This window comes from Felis catus, chromosome F1 (assembly GCF_018350175.1).
Source record: "Felis catus isolate Fca126 chromosome F1, F.catus_Fca126_mat1.0, whole genome shotgun sequence".
In the NCBI taxonomy this organism is placed as follows: Eukaryota; Metazoa; Chordata; class Mammalia; order Carnivora; family Felidae; genus Felis; species Felis catus.
In genome coordinates this window covers 66850836-66870495 of record NC_058384.1, presented here as the reverse complement: position 1 = coordinate 66870495, position 19660 = coordinate 66850836, and the positions used below count along the sequence as shown (strand labels likewise).

General features: G+C 57.7%; 1 protein-coding gene across 4 annotated transcripts; it reads right to left on the bottom strand.

Moving 5' to 3' along the window:
* Window positions 1-486: 486 nt before the first annotated feature.
* HDGF (heparin binding growth factor) lies at window positions 487-9894 on the bottom strand. 4 transcript variants are annotated; one of them, XM_023247932.2, is made up of 6 exons: window positions 9559-9894; window positions 3609-3685; window positions 3343-3481; window positions 2495-2680; window positions 2014-2237; window positions 487-1838 (listed from the first exon to the last, which is right to left on the bottom strand). In XM_023247932.2, exons 1-6 carry the CDS (start codon window positions 9643-9645, stop codon window positions 1832-1834), a joined length of 720 nt encoding a protein of 239 aa, XP_023103700.1. In that variant the 5' UTR covers window positions 9646-9894; the 3' UTR covers window positions 487-1831. The 4 variants fall into 4 exon arrangements, with proteins under 4 accessions (XP_023103700.1, XP_023103703.1, XP_023103701.1 ...); XM_023247935.2 differs by lacking the exon at window positions 9559-9894 and adding an exon at window positions 9218-9359; XM_023247933.2 differs by lacking the exon at window positions 9559-9894 and adding an exon at window positions 8592-8614.
* Between the last annotated feature and the right edge of the window lie 9766 nt (window positions 9895-19660).

Genomic DNA, 19660 nt, shown 5'->3' with positions numbered 1-19660 from the left:
GAAAGGAATGCCACGTGGGCCCTCCCACTGCCGGTCGATGGGCTAGTCACAAAATGTCAGCTGTGGGAGGCACCTGCGATGACCTGGTCCAGCCGCTGCGCGCAACTCGGGGTAGCGGGCCCTTCCACGCTACCAGCCTCCGGGCCCTTCCCCACCAGCGGAGGGCGGCGGGCATCCCCAGCTCCTAAGCTCAGCAACACAGCGACCCCTCCCCCCTCCGTGGCGGCCAGGGGCTGCGGCCGGATGGTCAGCACGCACACTGCACTTCTCGTGCAGGCCTTGAAGGCTTCCCAGGTGGGAGCAGGGCAGACGGTGGTTCAGCGGCGGCTGCTGGGAGCAGCGCATTCCTGGGTGTTTGCCCTCCTGTCTCTCAACCTGAGAAAGGAGGCTGGCACCACTTCCTCCGTCTGGGAAGGGGGCCTGGAAATGGCCAACCCCCCCCCCCACCCCCGGCCGCCCACCCAAAGAATCAGTCAAAATCCAATGTAGTAATCAACGGGTTTTATTTTCCTAGAACTGAAATCGTCTACGGTTTTCAGAGCTAAAGTCCCAAAGCTACAGTCAGCAATTTTTCATCAGAGCCCAAGGGGGGGGTGGGGGGAGACAGGAGACGGGAGAGAGGCATAGAGGCCGCTACAGAGGCTGGGCAAGGGCACTTATTCCCCTGTCCTCCCAGTGGGTTTCAGATCTGGTGACAACGCTGAGGAGACCAGGTGAGGGACGTGATGGGAACGGACACCAGAAGGAACACCAAAGCCCCAGCTACAAAAAGAAAAGTCATCAAACCCCAAATAGAAGGGAAGCCTCCCAGTGCACCTCATAAGTGGGGGCAAGAGAGGGGAAGGAGCCGGGGGTGGGGGTGGCACACAAAGGGATAGGGGTCTTTAAAATTTTTTTTTTGTAATTTTCTTTTATTAAAAACATCTCCTAAAAAATGTGTCTTTTCCTTTATGTCTGGGTGACATATGTGACTGTAGGATGGCCTTGAGCACTGTAGGGAGAGGGAAAAGGGCAGCTAAGGGGTCTCCCCAGGGCATCCTGTCTCTGGCCAGAGATCAGAGGTGGACAGACGCTCCTCAATGCTCCCACCCTAGCTGGGTGAAGCCAACCCTCTGGACCTCAGGTCCTCGGCCCAACAACTTGGAAGCCCCCAAATCTTCTGACGATCATCTATGACTCCCAGAACTCCTGGGGTCAGCAAAAGGAAGGTTGGATGTTGCCCATCATCAAGGGTTTATGGAAGGGAGCCCCTCCCCTACAAGCTGTCCCACTTCCCCTGAATCTAGGGGGCTGAGAGAACAGGTATGGGAGGAGGGGACAGGAGCGCATGAAGACGCCATCTTCCTGCCGACCCCCCACCCCTACTTGAAGATCGCCCCTCTCAGGCCCAGAAGCCTACCCTGCTGTTTTATTCTCCATCCCTTCCAGTCCTACCCCCGATGCCAGCTAATCCAGAGGTCCAGAATGCTGCGGGGGGGGGGGGGGGGGGCAGGAAGGTGTCAGGAGGTGGAAACCACCAGTCCAGGCCCCAACAGATACCCTGGGAAACGGCTCCAGGCAGGGAGGGACACAATGGCCTCATTGCAGCCCACGAAGCAGAACACATGGCCCTGACTCAGATCACAGGGGTGTGGGGATCTGGAGGCAAGGGCCAGGTGGCCTGCCCCATCCAGGTCAATCTCCAGGGGCTGGGCTTGGAGTGGGGAGAGTTAAGTGGCAGAGGAGGGCGGGGCGGGGTGGGGTTCCCAGTTTGCAGGCCATGGCCAGTTTCCCCAGTAGCACCCAGACAGCAGCAGGAACGGGGCAGGGGCTCCTCTTGAAACATTGGTGGCTACAGGCTGCGGGGGGAGGGTTGGAGGGGAGAAGGGTTATGGGTGTGGCCTTGGGCTGGCCACACCCCAGCCAGTGTCCTGGGAGAGCCCACCCTGCCTCCGTGGCAGGACCCCCCTCCTCCTCCACAGGTGGCTGGTCAACCCCCAAGCCCAGCTGCCTCAGAGCAGGGGGCTCCCTCACCTCTCACGATCTCTGATGCCTGGGGCCTCAGAATCTTCCTTGGCAGCCTCTTCCTCCTCTAACTCCTCATCTTCCTCCTGAGGAAGCCCCCGGCCAGAGCCGGGCTCAGAGGGGGTACGGTTCTTCTCCACCTCCACAGGGAGGGGCCTCTCAGCCTCCAAGGGGGCTACTTCCTTCTCCTCCCCTTCGGGGTCTTCTGTCTCCTTGGGACGTTTTGGGGAGTCCTAGGTAGGGTTGGCAGAGACGAGGCGGGCTGAGGCCAAGGAGTGGGGGAGCCAGCCACCCACCTGTGCCCCTCTTCCACAGAGGCTCTTTCCTTGACATACCCACAACCCCCTTCCCCAGGCCTCTGCCGCTGAAGGGTCTCCTGTGCCCCAGCTTCTTGGCAAGGGACCCCCAGACTACGGGCTGGTCCACCCCAGACTGCAGGGTCTCTGGAGTAGCAGCTGGCTTCCCTGGGACCCAGGCGGGGATCAGTTACCTCCAGCAGGTCCCCCGCTCTCCTCTTCAGCGCCCCCTTCTCGTTCTTCTCCTTGGCCGGCTCATCGATGACCAGCTTCCCTTCCTCGTCGCTGCTACCCTCTGCACTCCCCTTCTTGTCGCCATCACCCTCCGTGGCTTCGGGCTCGGGCTCGGGCTCATCCACAGAGCTCTTCTTGGGGGCAGACTGCGCGCAGAGACAGCAGAGGCTGAGTGGCACCTGTGTGGCCTGTGGGGGCCCCTCCCCAGACCCGCCCTCGGCCACTCACTCCTTCCTTCTCCCGCCTCGCCCCCGCCCCCCCCCAGGTGCCCAGTCTCACGAGTGATTTGAGACCCACCTCTGTCGGATTAGCCCCGGGCTAAACCCACTGGCCGGGCAGGCAGGGCTCTGTGCAGGAGGGGGGAGGGCTGGAGCAGGAGGCAAAACCTCGGGTCAACTTCTCCCAAAGGGAGCTGGGACCCTTTCCCCGCCGACCCCCGCCCCCCACCCTCCCGCCTCATCCTGCCCGGCTCACGAGCACCTCCTCCTGGAAGCCTTCGTGGAAAGAGTTAAGGCCAAGTCCTACACTCACACCGGGTCCCTTAAAGGGCTGTCCCCACTTACCGCCTCTGTCCTGTCCTTGCCCCCCAGGCCACTGTCTAAATAGCACAATGATACCACACGCCTCCCCCAACCCCAGCCCCTCCTGCAGGGCCCCCCACCCCCACCCCAGGAGCTCCTGCCCCCCCCCCCCGAAAGGCCTGGTTTCTCAGTCCTGAAAGCTAAGCATCCCGCGTGGGCCCGGGTTCCAAATGAGCCGGCGGCCACACCTGCTTTCCAGGGGGTCTTTGGGGCCGCTGGCTGCTCACCTGGTAGCCCGAGGCCTTGACAGTAGGGTTGTTCTCGATCTCCCACAGCCCCTCGCTGAACCCTTTCCTCTTGTTGGGCTTGCCAAACTTCTCCTTGGACTCTTCGTAAGGGAAGAGGTCTTTGGGACCCAGGAATGCCCTGGGGAGAGAGGGGAGACTGTGCTCTGGAGCCCTCCCTGCCTGAGCCGCGGGGAAGGGGCGCCGACACCACCTGTGGCCCACGGCGCTCTGCCCAGGGCCCTCCCCACCTCTGGCCCCTCACTCACGTCTCATGGGTCCCGAAAAAAAAGACTTGGTACTTGTTGGCTGTTGACTTCACGGCGGCCTCGGGCATCTCGTCAATCTGGGAGCAAGATGAGGAAAGGTGAGTGTGAGCGAGTCCTAAGGTCACAACTTGGGGCCGAGGTTGGCCTCCAGGACATATCTGTGTAAAAGCCGGCGGAGAGGGGCCCAAGACGTCACCGAGGTGGCTTCTGAACCCTTTTTAGAGGTGGCACTTTGTTCAAAGTCAGACAGCAGGCCCAGCAGAAACCTGGAGTTGGCCCCCTCTCCTCAAGCCCGACGGCACGGTTCCACCTGCCCACAAGCCCACGTCCCGGCCAGCGCCGGTGGTCACCTCTTCCCCCAGGCTCTCGGCCTCCACCCTCACGGGACTGCAGCCTGCTTACAACGCACCGGCCCCCCAGGGCAGCCAGAGCGGCCTTCCAAGCGCAGCACTTCGCCCCTGCTGAGACCTTCCCAAGTCTGCTCGTGATCAGAGCCCCCCCCCCCCCATACACCTCTTCCTGAGGAGGCCATACTCCCAGGGCTGCCACCGATATCTGTCTGGCCTTGGGCAACTTACTGAACTGCCTTCTACCTCAGTTTCCTCATCTGTAAACGGAGAGAGTCACAGAACTCAAGCCACAGGGATTAAATGCGGTTTGCCCCACGTGCACTAGCGCTCCTCCTTGGCCACTGCCTGCCCTCCCCCTCTCTGCTGTGGCCACCCTGGTCTCTGCTCTCCCACACTCACTAACTCTTGGCGAGCCCTCCAACCGCAGCCCCGCATGGCTTCCTCCGGAGGGCGCCCCCACCCCTCCTGGCCCAGCTGGCTCCCCACAGAAGCCTCAGCACCTCTCCTTCAGAGGGCCGGTGCCATGGTTACCCACATCAACATCTGAGCAACGCCCGTGTAGACTCTCTGGCCTGCACCTGCCCCGAGACCGGACAGCAGGTGCCCAGCAAACAGCAGGCTCATGGGAAGATCTGCTGAATGAATCCACGAGACAGATAAAGGCCACTGCTCTGGTTACCGTGGAGGCGCAAGACCAAGGGGCTGCCTATTCAACAACCCCCCCCCAGGGAGCAACCCCAAAAGCTTCTGGGGAACACTTTGGAAAGCCTCTTGATATAGTCAGACACTCTCATTTTACAGATGAGGAAATTGAGGTCCCCCCCCCAAACGACGTAAGTTAGTGAGGGTCCCAGAGTTGGTCTCCTGCCACGTCCTGGGGGCACGAGGAGGGAAAGGTGCAGAGATCTGGGGTCAGAGGAAACGCACAGGCAGTGGCCCCAACAGCCTCCCCAGATCAGGCCAGGAGAGCCCAGGCCAAGCGACCTGGGGGTGGGGGGACTACAACTCCCAGCAACACTTGCAGCAGCCGCCTCGGCTGCCTGGCTTCCCGCCGGACACGGGCCAGGTGGCCATGTTGACTGGGGCCCCACGCGCATTTAGGACAGAGACAGACAGCCTGAGGCATCGATTAACACCACCAGGGCTGGGACACAGTGTCTGACCTGGGGGCCTGGGGACACAGGGAGGCGGGGTGCCGAGAAGGCGCGGAGACACACCCAGGAGGGGGCGGAGCCCCGGGCAGGGGACGGAGGGGCACCGGGCTCCAGGCACGGAGTCTTCAGGTTCCTGGGCACCTCCCCCCTCGCCCTGTGGCCTCTGGGGACAGAAGTCCAGGCCCTCCCCTCAGGAAAGCCCAGCACCAACTGGGCCCTCCCCATGACCAGGAGGTTGGGGTGTGATAGCAGGGGGTGGAAAGGCACGCAGTTCCCCCCCCACAAACAGGATCCCCATCGCCATGACAACCCACCCCGCCCCCGGGGCCACTCAGCAACCAGGAATGTGACCACCCCTCCCCCCACTCTGGATTGGGGAGGAGGGGACACGAACACACCCCACCCCCCACCCCCACCCCTGAGCCTGGAGTCTGGCACCTGGGTCCCCGGCCTGCTGGAAACCGCAGCTAGCGCTGGAGGGCCCAGGCCCTTCTCGGGAAGCCAGGCCTGGGGTGCGGGAGGAGGAGGAGCCAGTCTTCGGCCAGGACACCTGGGTCTTGTGACCAGCTGGCTCCCCACCCTCCTCTCAGAGGGGGGCGAGGCAAAAAAAAAAAAAAAAAAAAAAGAGAGAGAGAGAGAGAGAGAGAGACTCCAGGGCTTAGAGGTCCCAGGAGACGTGCACAATAGCACGAACCCTCCCCTAGGCCTCTTCTCCACCCATCTCGACCCCAGGACCCAGGGCAGGGGTGGGGGGCAAGAGGGCCTTCCTGGGGGTGCAACAGGGAACCTCGTGCTCGGGGCTCACACCTGAGCCAGGGCCTCAAGGCGCAAGAAGGGTGAAAGGGAAGAAACTGAGGCTCAGGAGAGGGGGTGGGGTGAAGGAAGGGTCAGACTGGAGGGGACAGGAAGCTCTCTCCAGGAGCACAGCCCTCAAAGCGCTGCCCCACAGGGCTTCCCCATGTAAAGTGAACTCCCAGGCAGCTGAGCGGTGTGACAGGGGACCCAGGAGGCCACCAGCTGCCCAGCCTCAGGGGCGGAGGAGAAACAAAAGAATGGATGAGAATTAAAAATAGAACCACACGCCAGATACACCCGCCCTGCTGACTTCTAGCCAAATGAAGGGTGGGTATGGAGTTCAGAGGGAAGCCAGGGGCCTTCGACCCCAAAAGGGTCACCCTGCTCCCGGCCTCACCTTGACGGTGGTACCTGTGGGGGAAGCGCCAGGACAAGTGGGCCGTTTTCACTCAGTGAGGGGAATCCTCAACCCCTCACCTCAAAAAGGGGAAAAGTCCCTTCCATCCTTCAAGCTACAAAGGAAACCTCGTTTCTTGCGTTTCAAAGTGAAGGGCAGTTCTTTCCTGCGTATGGAGGACGTGGGGTCTCAAGAGAGGCCTGTACCCCCAATACAGACATATGTCTCCCAGGCGGTGCCTTTATATCCAGACCGTGACTCACAACAAGTGAGTCAAGGGTAAGCGGGGCAGGGTGGGGCGGGACCAGTGCTCGGGACCCTGCCGCACCCCCTCTACTGGTCAACGGGGGAGGGGGGTCTGCTACTTCTCAGCCATTCCAGAAATCCAGGCAGGTTAATTCTCCCGGGGGGGGGCCCATCCACTCCAGGCCCAACCCTCTGCATGTGCCTGGCTCCATCCGACAGACCCGAGGGCAGGAAAAGCTGCCCCCCCCCCCCCGCCCCCAGGGCTCATGGCCACCCGCTGAAGCCTGATGAGGGACCCCAGGTGAGGAATGGGGGAGGAGACTGAACACCTCTCCCCAGTCTCGGACCCAAGCCAAGTCGGGGACCGCCTGTCCACACATAGGAAGACAGCAGGGAAGGCTAAGGCCACACTGACTGCCAGCCAGGGTTCTGACCACCACACCCAGAGCCGAGCCCGGCCTGACCCAGGAACCGGAAAATCTGGGGCAGGAGACAGTTGGGGCCGGGAAAGTGTGGCAAGCCCAAGAGGCAGAAAAGAGAAGGTGGTGCCTGGACGTGGGGGAGGGAGGAAAGCTGGGTGAGGCCCTGTGGCTGCTCAGGTTTTCTGGGATTGTGAAACAGGAAGCAGAGAGAGGAGGAAGGAACCTGGGGGGGTGGGGGGGAATCCCAGAGTCTTGAAGGTTAGTTGTTAAGTGCTTGGAGATTCCCCCCAAGAAGTCAAGCCGAAGGGAGAGGGGAAGGAGAAGGTTAAGACGTTGTGTGGCACTGCAAGCGGGACAGGTCTTGCCTACCACGTGGCCCCTCCGGCTGGCTGGGCTCTCCAGTCCCACCCAGTCAGCCGTCCTCCCCAGAAGCAGGGGCTGAGGAAGGAAAACCCACTCAGCGGCCTCCACCTGGCCATCCACGAGGCCCCCTTACTCCTCTTTGGTCTCAGGAAAGGCCAGGCCCCTTCACTCTGCCCCTCTAGGGGCTAAGACAGCATCCACGCGTGGAGAGGAGACCCAGATTTGTCAGCAGTTTTGGCATCCCAGAAGGATCTATGTGGGAGATAAGAGCCTTGGGTGCACCGATCCCCAGATGTCACAATCGAAAGCTGGAGCACAGGCAGAGGGTGGCACCCTCCCTATCTCTTGGAGATCCAGTCTGACCTCCCCTCCCCAAGCCTCGCTCTATCTAAAAGGTCCAGGCCTCAACAGGAAGGCACTGCCTCCTGGTCCCGCCCTTCGGTCCTGGAGGCCGAGGAAGGATGAAGACAAGACTAAATGGCATCCCCAGTCCCAAGGGCGGCCTCACCCTAAAGGCCACCAGAAACCTGGAAGGTCTACCTCATAGGGGCCAATGTGGGCCCGTCTGTGTCCCCCTCACTGTTTTCTCTTTCCTGATCCAGAAGGAGTTCCCTGCAACCCACATTCCAGCTGCACGGCTTCCCTGGGGCCTGGCCCAGCCTCCAGACTTTGTCCCCCCCTCCCCCCCCCCAGGAGGTAGGAGCCGCAGCAGAGACCTGGGTTCAGTTCTTGCCCTGCCCAACAGGGCCTTGGCATCTGGGCCAAGAAGCCGGACGGATCAAAGGTACAGAGTAAAGTACACAAGTGCTCACAGGCCACATACCCCAACACACACACAAGGCTGTCTGCGGCTGCTTCCTCACAACCCCCCTAACCCCCAGCCCAGGCACTCAGAAGGCCCTGGAAGCTGAGAGAGCCCCTCGTTTCCATTCCAGTGTCCGGACATCTAGAAGTTTCAGGGAACAGGGAGCTCAAAGCATATGGGGTTAAGCATACTCCTCGAAGAGGGTACAGGGTGAGGAAGGGACTCCTGGGTTTTCTGAGTGGCCCCAAAGTTGGCCTGGCCCTCTGAACAGGTCCCGGCAGAGCCTGGGGCAACTTCCCAGGCTCTAAGCAGGGTCGGGCCAGATAAAGACAGAGACTCACGTGGAGAACCGTAACCTAAAGCCTGGAAGCAGTTCCGCACTTGGCCCCCTGGCTTAGAAAGCTCCCTCCTCCCACTGCCCTCGGCTCTATTTCACTGCCCAGAGTCCTACCTCCAGGGCACAGGGTCACGACTGCACCCAACTGCAAAGGCCTCTCCAGACCAACTTGGAAGTTGCCAGAGGCGCTGCCCCCTGTAACACCCCCAAACTCCTCCAGCAACCTCCCCTCCCTCCTTCCCTCCTCGAGCTGTCCCAGTCCTCAGGGGAAACCTGAGGAACACGGCAGGTTGGGCTTCTGGGCCCCACCCTCCCACCTGGCCAGGTGCTGGGGTGGGGGTGGGGGTGGGGGGGCAGGCCCTCAAGTTGGCGGGCTCAGTCAACCACATGGCACACTGGGCCGTTGCGGCGGGAGGCTCCTATCTAAGGGGAGAAGCAGCTGGGGGCCCCCCACCTCCAGGAACGGGCAGCCTGGACTGGACCTGCCGGCCTCCCAGGGGCCCTGCCACCCTCAGCCCCCAATTTGAGCTGGCAGCATATGGAGGGCTATTTTTGTGGGGCTGAGCAGCGAAGGGTTCTGGCAACTAATTTCCGAGCCAAGTAGATCCCCTCTCACGCCGCCCCCAAACATTCCTCGACCCTCCCAACTTCAGACCTCTCGCGGCCGCCCCAAACCAAAGTTTTCCAGAAGCGAACTCCGCCTCCGCAGATCCCTCCCCGGGCTGGGACCCTCCCGCTACCTTCTCGCTCCTAGCAGGGTCTGAGCGGGGGCAGCGATCGGGGAGGGCAGCGGGGGTCTCTAAGCGGGTCCCGGGGCGCCCGGGAGGGGTTCCCGACGGCCCCAGCCCAGGCCGCGCGCCCCGCGCCGCCGCGCTCGGGGGGAGGGGGGGGCCGCGCGGACGCCGCGCTCGCCGGGGCCCCCGCCCCCACCATTATGTAACCGGCGGGGGGCGAGGAGGCGCTCGCAGCGAGCCGGGGACTCGGCCGCCCCCCGCCCGCGCCCCTCCGCGCGCGGCGCCCGCGTCCTCCCGAGTGTTACGCAACCCAGCCCGGGGCCGGGGCGGCGGGCCGCGCTGCTCACCCGGGCCGGCCAGTGCGGGTAGCCCTTCATCTTGGCGAACACCAGGTCCCCGCACTTGTACTCCTTCTGCCGGTTGGAGCGCGACATGGCGGGGCTCCGGGCGCCCCGGGCTCCGCGCCGCGCCGGCGAGCGTGAGCCCAAGTTTGCGCGCGCGGCGGTGGCGGCGCCGCTGCGCTCCGGCCCTCGAGCGGCCCCCGCCTCGATGGCGGCCCCCGGCCCCAGCTCCGGCGCGGCCACGGCTGTGCGCCCGCGCCGCTCGGACGGGGCGGGCGCGGATGCGGCGGCGCGGTGCTGCGCGCTCGTGCGGTTGTTTGTGTTTGAAATTCAATTGCTCCCTCCTCGGCGCGAGGCCTCTTCCTCCTCCCCCGCCGGCCCCCTCCCCCTCCTCCCCCGCTCCCCTCCCCCTCCCGCGCCGGTTCGATGCGCGCGGCGCTCGGCGCCCCGGGCCTGCCGCGGCCCGACGCCCAACCCGGGGCCGCCCGGCGGCGCGCGGCGGCACAGGCCTGAGGAGCCGAGCGCCGAGCTCGCCGAGCGGGCTTTGTGTGCAGCTGTCGGGGGGCGCCCGCCCGCACGCCGGCCGGGTGGAGTTGGCGCCCGGCTGGACGGAGCGGCCTGGCGCCCCTCCCCTGGCCCGGGGGCGCTGGCTCGCGGGGCCCGACGCGGCCGCGGGGGCCCGTGTGGGTCCCTGCCCTGCGCCCCCAGTGCGCGCCGGCCGCCGACGTGCGGATCGCCGGGGGTCCGAACGGCGGGCTGTGCGCCCCGCAGCGGCCTCGGCTGAGGGGCGAGGCTCCAGTTTGGAAGCCGGGAGGTGTCCGAGGGCTTGGGGTACAAAGCGGCCACGTTCCGGGTGCTGCTTCCTGGCAAAAGCGATCTGGGCTCCGCCGCCAGCTCAGCCCGCAGAGACGAGCCCTGTTCTCGCGGGGAAGAGACCGTACAATGCCAGTAAATCCCAGACCATCAGTAAACCAAGCCGTGAAGCTTGGGGAGCAGAGGGCACTGCTTCTTGCGGGGGGCGGCGGGGGGGGGGCGGGTACTGGGGAAGACTCTTTGGAGGCTTCCCAAAGTTGATGACTCGGATCTGGGTCTCCCAAGAGTGATTTTGCTGGATTCCAGAGACGACATCGTAGCCTAGGTTCTGTGATCACAAGTGGTAGAACCAACCCTTGAACTCGGGTCTCGCCCCGTTAAGCCAAACGGGACTACTGTCATTACTTCTTTGGTTTGCTGTCACCATCGATCTTGGATTCGCTCAAATCCAGACACCTGTGTGGTCTCAGATAAGACAACTTGGATCTCTTACCGCACTTCCAGATCCTTAACATCTTGCAACTAGATATTCTGGATTTGAATAGGTAAAATAACGTGCTATTCTTCGCACAAGTTTCCTGATCCGACCTCAAAGCATATGCAAGATCTCCCTGCAAAGAAGCGCGGAAGGCCCACGTCCACGTGCCTTCCTCCTGAGAACCCGGATCCCTTCCTTGCACTTTCCTCGGTCAGTTTCCTCAACTGCGAGGCGGGATAACATTCTGCCCTGACACCGTCTGAGGCATGGGGTGGCTACTTATCAGCGGAGGCCCGCGGCTGTTACAGCGTCCTTCCTATCAGCCTGCTGTCCCTACACACGACATCCTTACGGCAATGCGTGTTACAAGTTTTGCCTTTATAACAGTGTGGCCTCCCGGCATAATTCCCCCTTGGGATAGGAGTCCCTCCGGCCCTGTCCCAGGCGCTGCTGGCACAGAGGGCCACTCTTGTTGCGATGCGTGGCCCCAGCCTCCCCGCGGACTTGTCGATTTGCTTCAAAAGCAAATCCAAACTTGTTGCAACAGAGCAGTTAGACTCCAGTTGGTGTTTACTTTGCAAAGCATTCCAGTTTGAAATGTTGTCAGTGTGATAGTCCACATTCTGTCAGGCTAATGCTTTTGTTTGTTCTTATTGTTGTTAGCCCAGAGTCTTGTCACAAGTTTTTGAAGATGTTTCGGAAAGTGCTGTGTCACAACACGCTTCCTTGAAGGGTCCAGGCCAGTTGTTATAAATGTGCAGAGTTTGAGGGCAACAAGCATGTTTTAAACTGTTTAACGATGTCGTGTAGCCCAGTGTAGCCCAGTTCGTTAAAACCAAGAGCTCTATCCATTTCTCCACTTTGTTGCATCTTAATAGCCTGTTGGGAGATGGCTGCCAGACTTCAGAATTCTCCAGCAGATCTCTTGGGCCCGGCATTGAGACCACCGTGCAGATCAAAGTTGAAAGGAAGCAACCAGGTTCCCTTTGTTGCCATAAGCTCCCAGGCCTTGGTTGCAATTTAATATCCAAGTTCTCCTTACAATAACATCCTCAACCACCTCACAGCTGGCCCTAACAATGAGCCCAGAGCTGCAGAGGGTCAGTTACACGGGTGGCCAAGCATTAGCCGGCTTCCCCGGGGAGTCAGGTCTAACTCCTGCTCTGCAGACTTCAGTGTGCAAACGAATCTTTTGGGAATCCTCTCCAAGAGAGGATTCTAACTCGGTAGGCTTGGGGTGGCTGCATTTCTCACGACCCCCAAGGTGCTGATGCTTCTAGTTTGCATCACCATTTGAGGGGTAGGAGCTAAAATGCACAGGTCACAGGCCCCTAGATGCCCAGCCCCGCTTGGAACCGATTCACAAATGTCTCAGTGAAATCCTTCTGTGGAGGCTGGTGCCTGGTTCCACTTTTGTGTGAGAGGGAGGTCAGGACAGAAGTCAGGGGACTTGGGGCCCCACAGCAGAGAAGGCTGGGGGTGCAGAGTTAGCTCTAGGGTTCCGAGGCCAAGTCTCTGGACCTTGCTAGGTCAGGGGAGTGGTGGGATACTTAGTGTCCACATCAGGAAGGGAGGGACCCAGGGAGGGAGGTGTGCAGGATGCTCTGTGCTGGGTGCTAGGGGAGTGGGCGGTGTGGTCTAGTAGAAAGACCTGGGTTTGCCTGTTGGGGTAACTGGTTTGAATCCCGCTTTTGGCAAATGGCTTAGACAGAATTTCTAAACAAAATTCCCTTCCACTGTAACACGTGATACAAATAGGGGCCCTTGGATGGCTCCATTGGTTGAGTGTCCCATTTCGGTTCAGGTCATGATCTCACAGTTCATGGGTTCGAGCCCCGCGTCGGGCTCTGTGCTGACACCTCAGAGCCTGGAGCCTGCTTGCGATTCTGGGTCTCCCTCTCTCTCTCTCTGCCCCTCCCCTTCTCACACTCTGTCTCTGTCTCTGTCTCTCAAAAGTAAATAAACATTAAATTTTGTTTTTAATGTGATACAAATAGCTACCTTATGGGGTGTCCTGAAGTGAAAAGATTTGCCTCTGTGAAAACCTCAGATGCTTAATTGGTTCAAAGGAAAGTTTAGTTGCCTTCCTTTGACCGCCTAAGTTAGAGGTTCCGCTCCTGTGCTGGCTCTGTATGACCCCCTCCCCACCCCCTACCACCAGTTATATGCTCTGTAAAGTGGAGGAAGGGAAGGAAGATGGCTAGTTCAGACCAGGGTGGCTGTTTTTGTTTTTGTTTTTGTTTTTTGGGTGTTTTGTTTTTGTTTTTGTTTTGTTTTTGGTTTTTTTTTTTTGAGAGAGAAAGAGCACCAGCCGGGGAGAAGAGCAGAGGGAGAGAAAGAGAATTTTAAGCGGGCTCCATGCTGCTGGTCTCACAATGTTGAGATCATGACCTGAGCCGAAATCAAGAGTCGGATGCTTACCCAACTGAGCCCCCCAGGCACCCCTGGACCAGTGGTTTCCAAAACCGTGTCTGCATTGCCCCCCAACGCATGCCAGCCAACGTAAAGGCGGAGACGTGCATTTCTGCGTGTTACCAAGAGTCCGAGTGGCCAAGTGACCTGGTCCCAGCACAGCACCCTCTCCACCACTGCCACTCTAGGAGAGCTACCTAACCGCCAAGTCTCAGTTTGCAGGTCTGTAAAGAGGGGTTGTGATGAGAGATGAATGAAGGAACGTATTTAAAGTGTTTGCACAGAGCCTGGAACATAGTAAGTGCCTGATAAATGTGTTATCACGGTATTTATTGTTCTATTAGATTCTCAGTGCTATGCACTTTGAGAAGATGGGCTCCCCTGCCCCCGGCTGCTCAGGCAACAGCGTGTGCCTGTTAAAGCTGGCACCTGCCGCCGTGGGGGCCGCTTGGCTGGGCTCCAGTCCCAGCCCCGCCGCTCACTCAGTCACCGGTTACCCAGCCTTCCTGTGCCTCAACTCTCTCATCTGGGAAAGGGCTGACTAGAATCAGTTCATGTGTGTGCTCTGTGGAAATGCTTAGAACGGTGCCTGGTGCATGGTTGGCTGCTATGCGTTAGCCCTCACCTGCTAGTACAATATTAGATATTTTTCTTAAAAAATGCATATGTTCTAACTCTTCTATAGGTATAATATCCTTCATAATAACTTTTTTTTTAATATTGATTTATTTTGGAGAGAGTGCAAGCGGGGGAGGGAGGACAGAGGACCCAAACCGGGCTCTGTGCTGGCAGGCTGACAGCAGCGAGCCCGAAGTGGGGCTTGAACTCACGACATCATGACCTGAGCCGAAGTCGGATGCTCAACCGACTGAGCTACCCAGGTGCCCCTAAGAAAGTATTTTTTAAAAAGAGGGCTCTGTTGGGGCGCCTGGGTGGCTCAGTTGGTTGAGCGTCCGACTTCGGCTCAGGTCATGATCTCGCAGTTCGTGAGTTCGAGCCCTGCATCGGGCTCTGTGCTGACCGCTCGGAGCCTGGAGCCTGCTTTGGAATGTGTCTCCCTCTCTCTCTGTTCCTCCCCCACTCGCACCGTCTCTCTCTCAAAAATAAATAACAATTTTAAAAATTTTTTAAAAATAAAAGAGGGCTCTGTTCTACAAAAAGTGAAACTCACTGGATTCGTTCTCTAGGACTGTGCTGTCCAATCTGTTGGACTCTCGAAACTGAAATTGTTATATTAAACACAATTAAATAGTTCTTCTGCCATTCAAACCACATTTCAAATGCTCGGTAGCCTCACGTGGCTCGTGGCCACCTATCAGACAGCACAGACATGGAACTTTTCTGTTATCACAGACCGTTTGCTTGGACGGCACTGCTCCAAGGCAGTGACTTTCCACTTGGGCTGTACATTAGTCACTTGAAGAATTAAAAAAAAAAATACCAGTGCAGGGGTGCCTCGCTGTCTCAGCCGGTAGAGTGTGCGACTCCTGATCTCAGATCGTGCGTTCAAGCCTCACGTTGGGCATAAAACGTGCTTAAAAAACAACAACAACAAAACAGCTAATGCCTGGGCCCGAGTCCCCAGAATTTAGATTTAATTGGTTGACGGTGGGAGCCATTAAAGGGTTTGGGCAGGAGAGAAACATGAGCAGAGCTGAACTTCTAGAAGCTTCTAAAAAGGCCTGGGACTGCCAGGTCAGGGGAGAGGGTGCAGCTTGGCTGCTGCTGAGCGTGTGCCCGATAAGGGAAGGCCAAGGAGGCTCCCAGGCTTGTCTCCCGAGCACTGTGGTGACAACAGCTCCTCAGCTCTCGGGAGAGACGTGACATCTTCCAGGACAGGAGCGGGCAGAGCCCCTCGAGAGCGCCATGAGGCCCGCATCGCCGTTTTCAAAACTCAGTTTCGTTTTTTGGGTAAGTAATTAATACACGTTTACGATACAAGACTCAGGAGGTAAAGAAGGTGCCTTTGAAGAAAGCGGTCTCCACGGTATCTCTATCTCCTAGCTGCCCCAGTTTTCTTCTTAGAGACGAAAATATGACCAATTTTGTATGTGTTCTTCCAGTCGTTTCCTATGTAACTTTGAAGCCAACACAAAGTGGATTCCTGCACACAGATCTCAGCATCCCATATGCACCGTTCTGCGTTTTTAAGCAGTTTACCGTGGGACCCCTTCCACGTCGGCCACAAAGGACTGTCCCATTCACTGTGACGGCTGCGTGACAGTTCACGATTCCTCCTGTCGCGATGACTTAGCCAGTCCCCCGTTGGTGAACGTTCAGGTTCCTTCCCCTCTTGTGATAACACCAACCAACGATGCTGTAGCGAAGAAGCCTGTGTGCACGCCGTCCGCTCTGGGCGAAGGATCTCCAGGTTGCTCTGCAATCTGCAAACTGGAAGAGGGCGCACTGTCGTTCACCGCCGTGGTGTTTGCCCACAAGTGGTTCTGGAAGTAACCTCGCTGCTTACCGCCAGAAGTGCCCGGGTTGGATGGGCCGCCCGCCGTTCTGTGCAGCCACAAACCCCCGGTGTGTCTGCTTTCCCCCAAGTCCCTGCGGCGTAAAGGAACGAGGTCTGGGGCCAGGGTCAGGGCCACAGAAGTGTCAGGGCCCCAATCACGTGTGGCCGCACGCCGCAGCCCTCTCTCACCTGGAGTGTGGCCTCTGGGACCCCAGGGACAGACGCGTGGGGAGGGGAGGAGCCTGGGAGGTGCTCGCTAAGGAGGGGTCAGGGCCCCTTCCTGCCCTGGTAAGATTGAGCCCTGGCGGGCTCGCTCCTGGTCCCTCCCTCTCAGGGGAGAGAGAGCTTCCCTCCACTGGACAGCAGGATTGGCCCTACTGGAGGAGGCGGTGGTGGCTTCTACAGGGACAGATGGCAATCGGGTACTGAAAGGCCGTTTCTGCCACCACGCTGCCTATGGCCTGGGGCTTCATTCATTCCTTTGCCCCACGCAGTTCCTCGGGCATTGTTAGGTGTCGTGCCCGACAGCAGGTGAATTTTGGGGGGAAAGGGCGGGTCTGGAAATGAGTAAGACAGGCGGCTGGGGTGGCCCTGGGTGCTGTCGTCACCCTCACACACCTGACTTCGTGGTCCAGTATGGAAGCTTCCAGTTTTCTCCAAATTCACCCTCCCTCCTTTATTTTTCGGTGCGTTTCTTTGTTTTTTCAAAGTATTCATGCAAACCAACCTAAGATTATGTCAAGACTATACAAAGAACACGTACAAATCAGTAAAGAGAAACAACCCAACTGAAAAATGGGCAAAATTCACGAGTAACAATTTCACATAAGAACAAAATTACAGGGGCGCCTGGGGGGGGGGGGCTCAGTCGGTTAAGCATCCGACTCTCGATCTCAGCTCAGGTCTCATCTCACAGTGAGTGGGACCGATCCCCGCATTGGGCTCTGTGCTGACAGGGCGGAGCCTGCTTGGGATTCGCTCTCTCCTTCCCTCTCTGCCTCTTTCTGTCTGTCAAAATAAATAAGTACACTTAAGAAAAATATATGGGCAACACATGTGAGAGGACACCAGTTACTAATGTCATTAGTCATTACTAATGTTACTCTATTATCAGTGATCAGTAAATTCCCATCAAGACCCCAGTAAGAAGCCACGTATGCTCACCCAGTAGGAGGTGGACAGTCACTTACATGTTGTTTGGAAATCAGTTTGATGGCACGTTGTAAGGTCTGACATTCACATATGCTACGATCTCCACTCCCAGGGGTGCACACGAGAGAAACCATTGTGCGCGCGCACCAGGAGACGTGGAGAAAGACCATCGCCACCTTGTTCCTAACAGCAAACACCGAGGCGCAATTCAGATGCTCACTAGCAGAATGGATAGATAAATTGTGTGTTCGTACAAAGTAGTACCAAAACAAAAAATAACAGACGTGTTCAATGTGGATACATCTAAGGCATATGACATTGCGTGGGAAAGGAAAAGTCATTACAGCTTGATACCCTTTTGGTAAAGTGAGACACAGCTAAAAATGACCAGTGTATTTTCAGTTGTACATATGGATGCGAGAAAAAACTGGATATACATGGAAAAGTTTTCGGGAGAGTGGATACCTAGTGTTGGGGGAGGAGGGGACCCTGAGCGGGAAGGGGAGCGCGGGGAAGCACAGATCAGTGGGAGTCATCGGCTGGGAGGGACGTGGGTGTTGGTTACATCCATACACAGTTTTCAAGAGAGACCAGAGAGGGTCATGTGTGGACCAACCGTGAAAGCAAATCAGGAGCCGGAGGTTACGGGGTCTCCACTTCTGTGCGGAGATTTGTTGCTGCTGTTTTAAAGTCACAGATGCCTGTGGTTTAAAAGAAACAGAGGTCTCTAAGTTGTAATCAAAAACAGTGGTCCCAGCCCCCACTTTCCTCTCTTCCCTCTCCAGCGACAACAACATTCAGGATGTGTGCTGCCGGGTCCGGCACGAGACAACAACGTTCAACATTCAAGCCATTTTGACTAACGTTTGGCGATTCACTTCCGTATTTCTGAGCAACACGCTGTGATGGCTATATCTTGATTTTTCTCTTGTGGGCTTTATCTATTGACAGAACCCTCTGGAATATATCTTGCTCTTTCCTCTGTCCGTCTCAGCCACATGGACGTTTCCTGTCCCCCAAGTTCCCATCATCCCAGTACAGTCCCGTGATCATGTCTGTTGTATGAACACTCAGGTTCACATGTCAGTTACATCTGCGCCATATTATTTTCCTTTTCTCTAAGTTGTCAACTATTTTTGTTTCTTAATTTTTTTTTTTTAAGTTTATTTTTGAGAGACAGAGAGACAGAGAGTGAGCGGGGGAGGGCACAGAGAGAGAAGGAGACACAGAATCGGAAGCAGGCTCCAGGCTCTGAGCTGTCAGCACATAGCCTGACGTGGGTCTCGAACTCACAAACATTGGGTCATGACCTGAGCCCCCCGGGCACCTATTTTTGTTTTTGTTTGTTTGTTTGGATCTCTAGGTTCTCACCAAATCAGCCACAAAATCTCTCCTTTTCCACTCAATCTCTTCTCAAAATATTTGGACACAGCAGATACACCACCGATTTCAAATTCTTGCTGTCATGGTCCCTGAAGCCATCTGTCCCGAACCAGACTGACAGGCGGCCTTCACCTACCTGGGGCCCAGCTGCCTTCCTGGCACTTCCGTCCCCCAGCACCCTGGGGGCCCTGCCCACTTCTGTGTGTTTTCTACATCATGGGTGTTTCTCTTTCACGAATAATCCGCCCCCACCCCCCAGTTTTGGGATGGAAACATCCTCTAGTAAACTTCCTGAGAAAAGGTGTTTGTAACAGAAGTTATTTTGAGAACCCACCAGCCTGAAAGTGTCTTTATTCTGCCCGCCCACTCGATTGATGGTCTCCCAGTCGAATTCTAGGCTGGAAACATTTTTCCTTCTGACTGGTTCCGCTGTCAGGTAGTTTCCAGAGTGTCTGTTATGAAGTTCGCAGTCTTCCAGAGGGAGATCGTAGGATCTTCTCTTTGTCTCCGGTGTTCTGAAATTCCCCAACGGTGCCGGGCCCTTGTTATCCATTATGCTGAGCAGCTGGGAGACCTTTCAATCGGAAAACCCTTTTCCTTCAGGTCTGCGAAGTTTGCTGTAAATATTCCTTCAGGGGCACCTGGCTGGCTCAGTTGGTAGAGCATGTGACCCCCGATCTTGAGGTCGTGATTTGAGCCGCACATTGGGCATAGAGCTTGTTTAAATTTTAACATTTATTCATTTTTGAGAGACAGAGACAGAGTGTGAATGGGGGAGGGGCAGAGAGAGAGGGAGACACAGAATCCGAAGCAGGCTCCAGGCTCTGAGCTGTCAGCACGGAGCCCCATGCGGGGCTTGAACTCACCAACCTCAAGATCATGACCTGAACCGAAGTTGGACGCTCAACTGGACTGAGCCACCCAGGCGCTCCAAGATCTGTGTTTTTAAGAAGCTCCCCCAGGGATCTTAGGCCCAGTAAGAACTGGCGTGTAGAAAGAATGTTCTGTGCATGCAGAGTGGGGAGCAAACAGATGAAAGGAGGGTTGGTGGAAGTGGCATATTGGTCTGGCTCTGAAGGCGGGGAGAGATTGCAGACATGGAGTAAGCTGGCAGGGAGGGGTCATGTAGGCTTGAGCGATGGAAGATTCAAGCTTGGGCCTGTCACTGTCGCTCTTCCTTGTGGCCATCACCCCCGGCCCCCCATCATCCTTTCCATCTTCCTTTTTGGCCTCCTCCCCAAACTTCAACAGTTTTCAGGGGCTGAGCTCAGTAGAATCTTCTGCTCTCCCAGAGTGGGGAGGGGGCGCCCACAGAAGTGGATCGGCATGGGAAGGACACACACAGAGATGACAATAGACGACATCCAGTCACAGGCGGACAGGAAGAGGCAAAGATGGATAAAGAAGAAAGG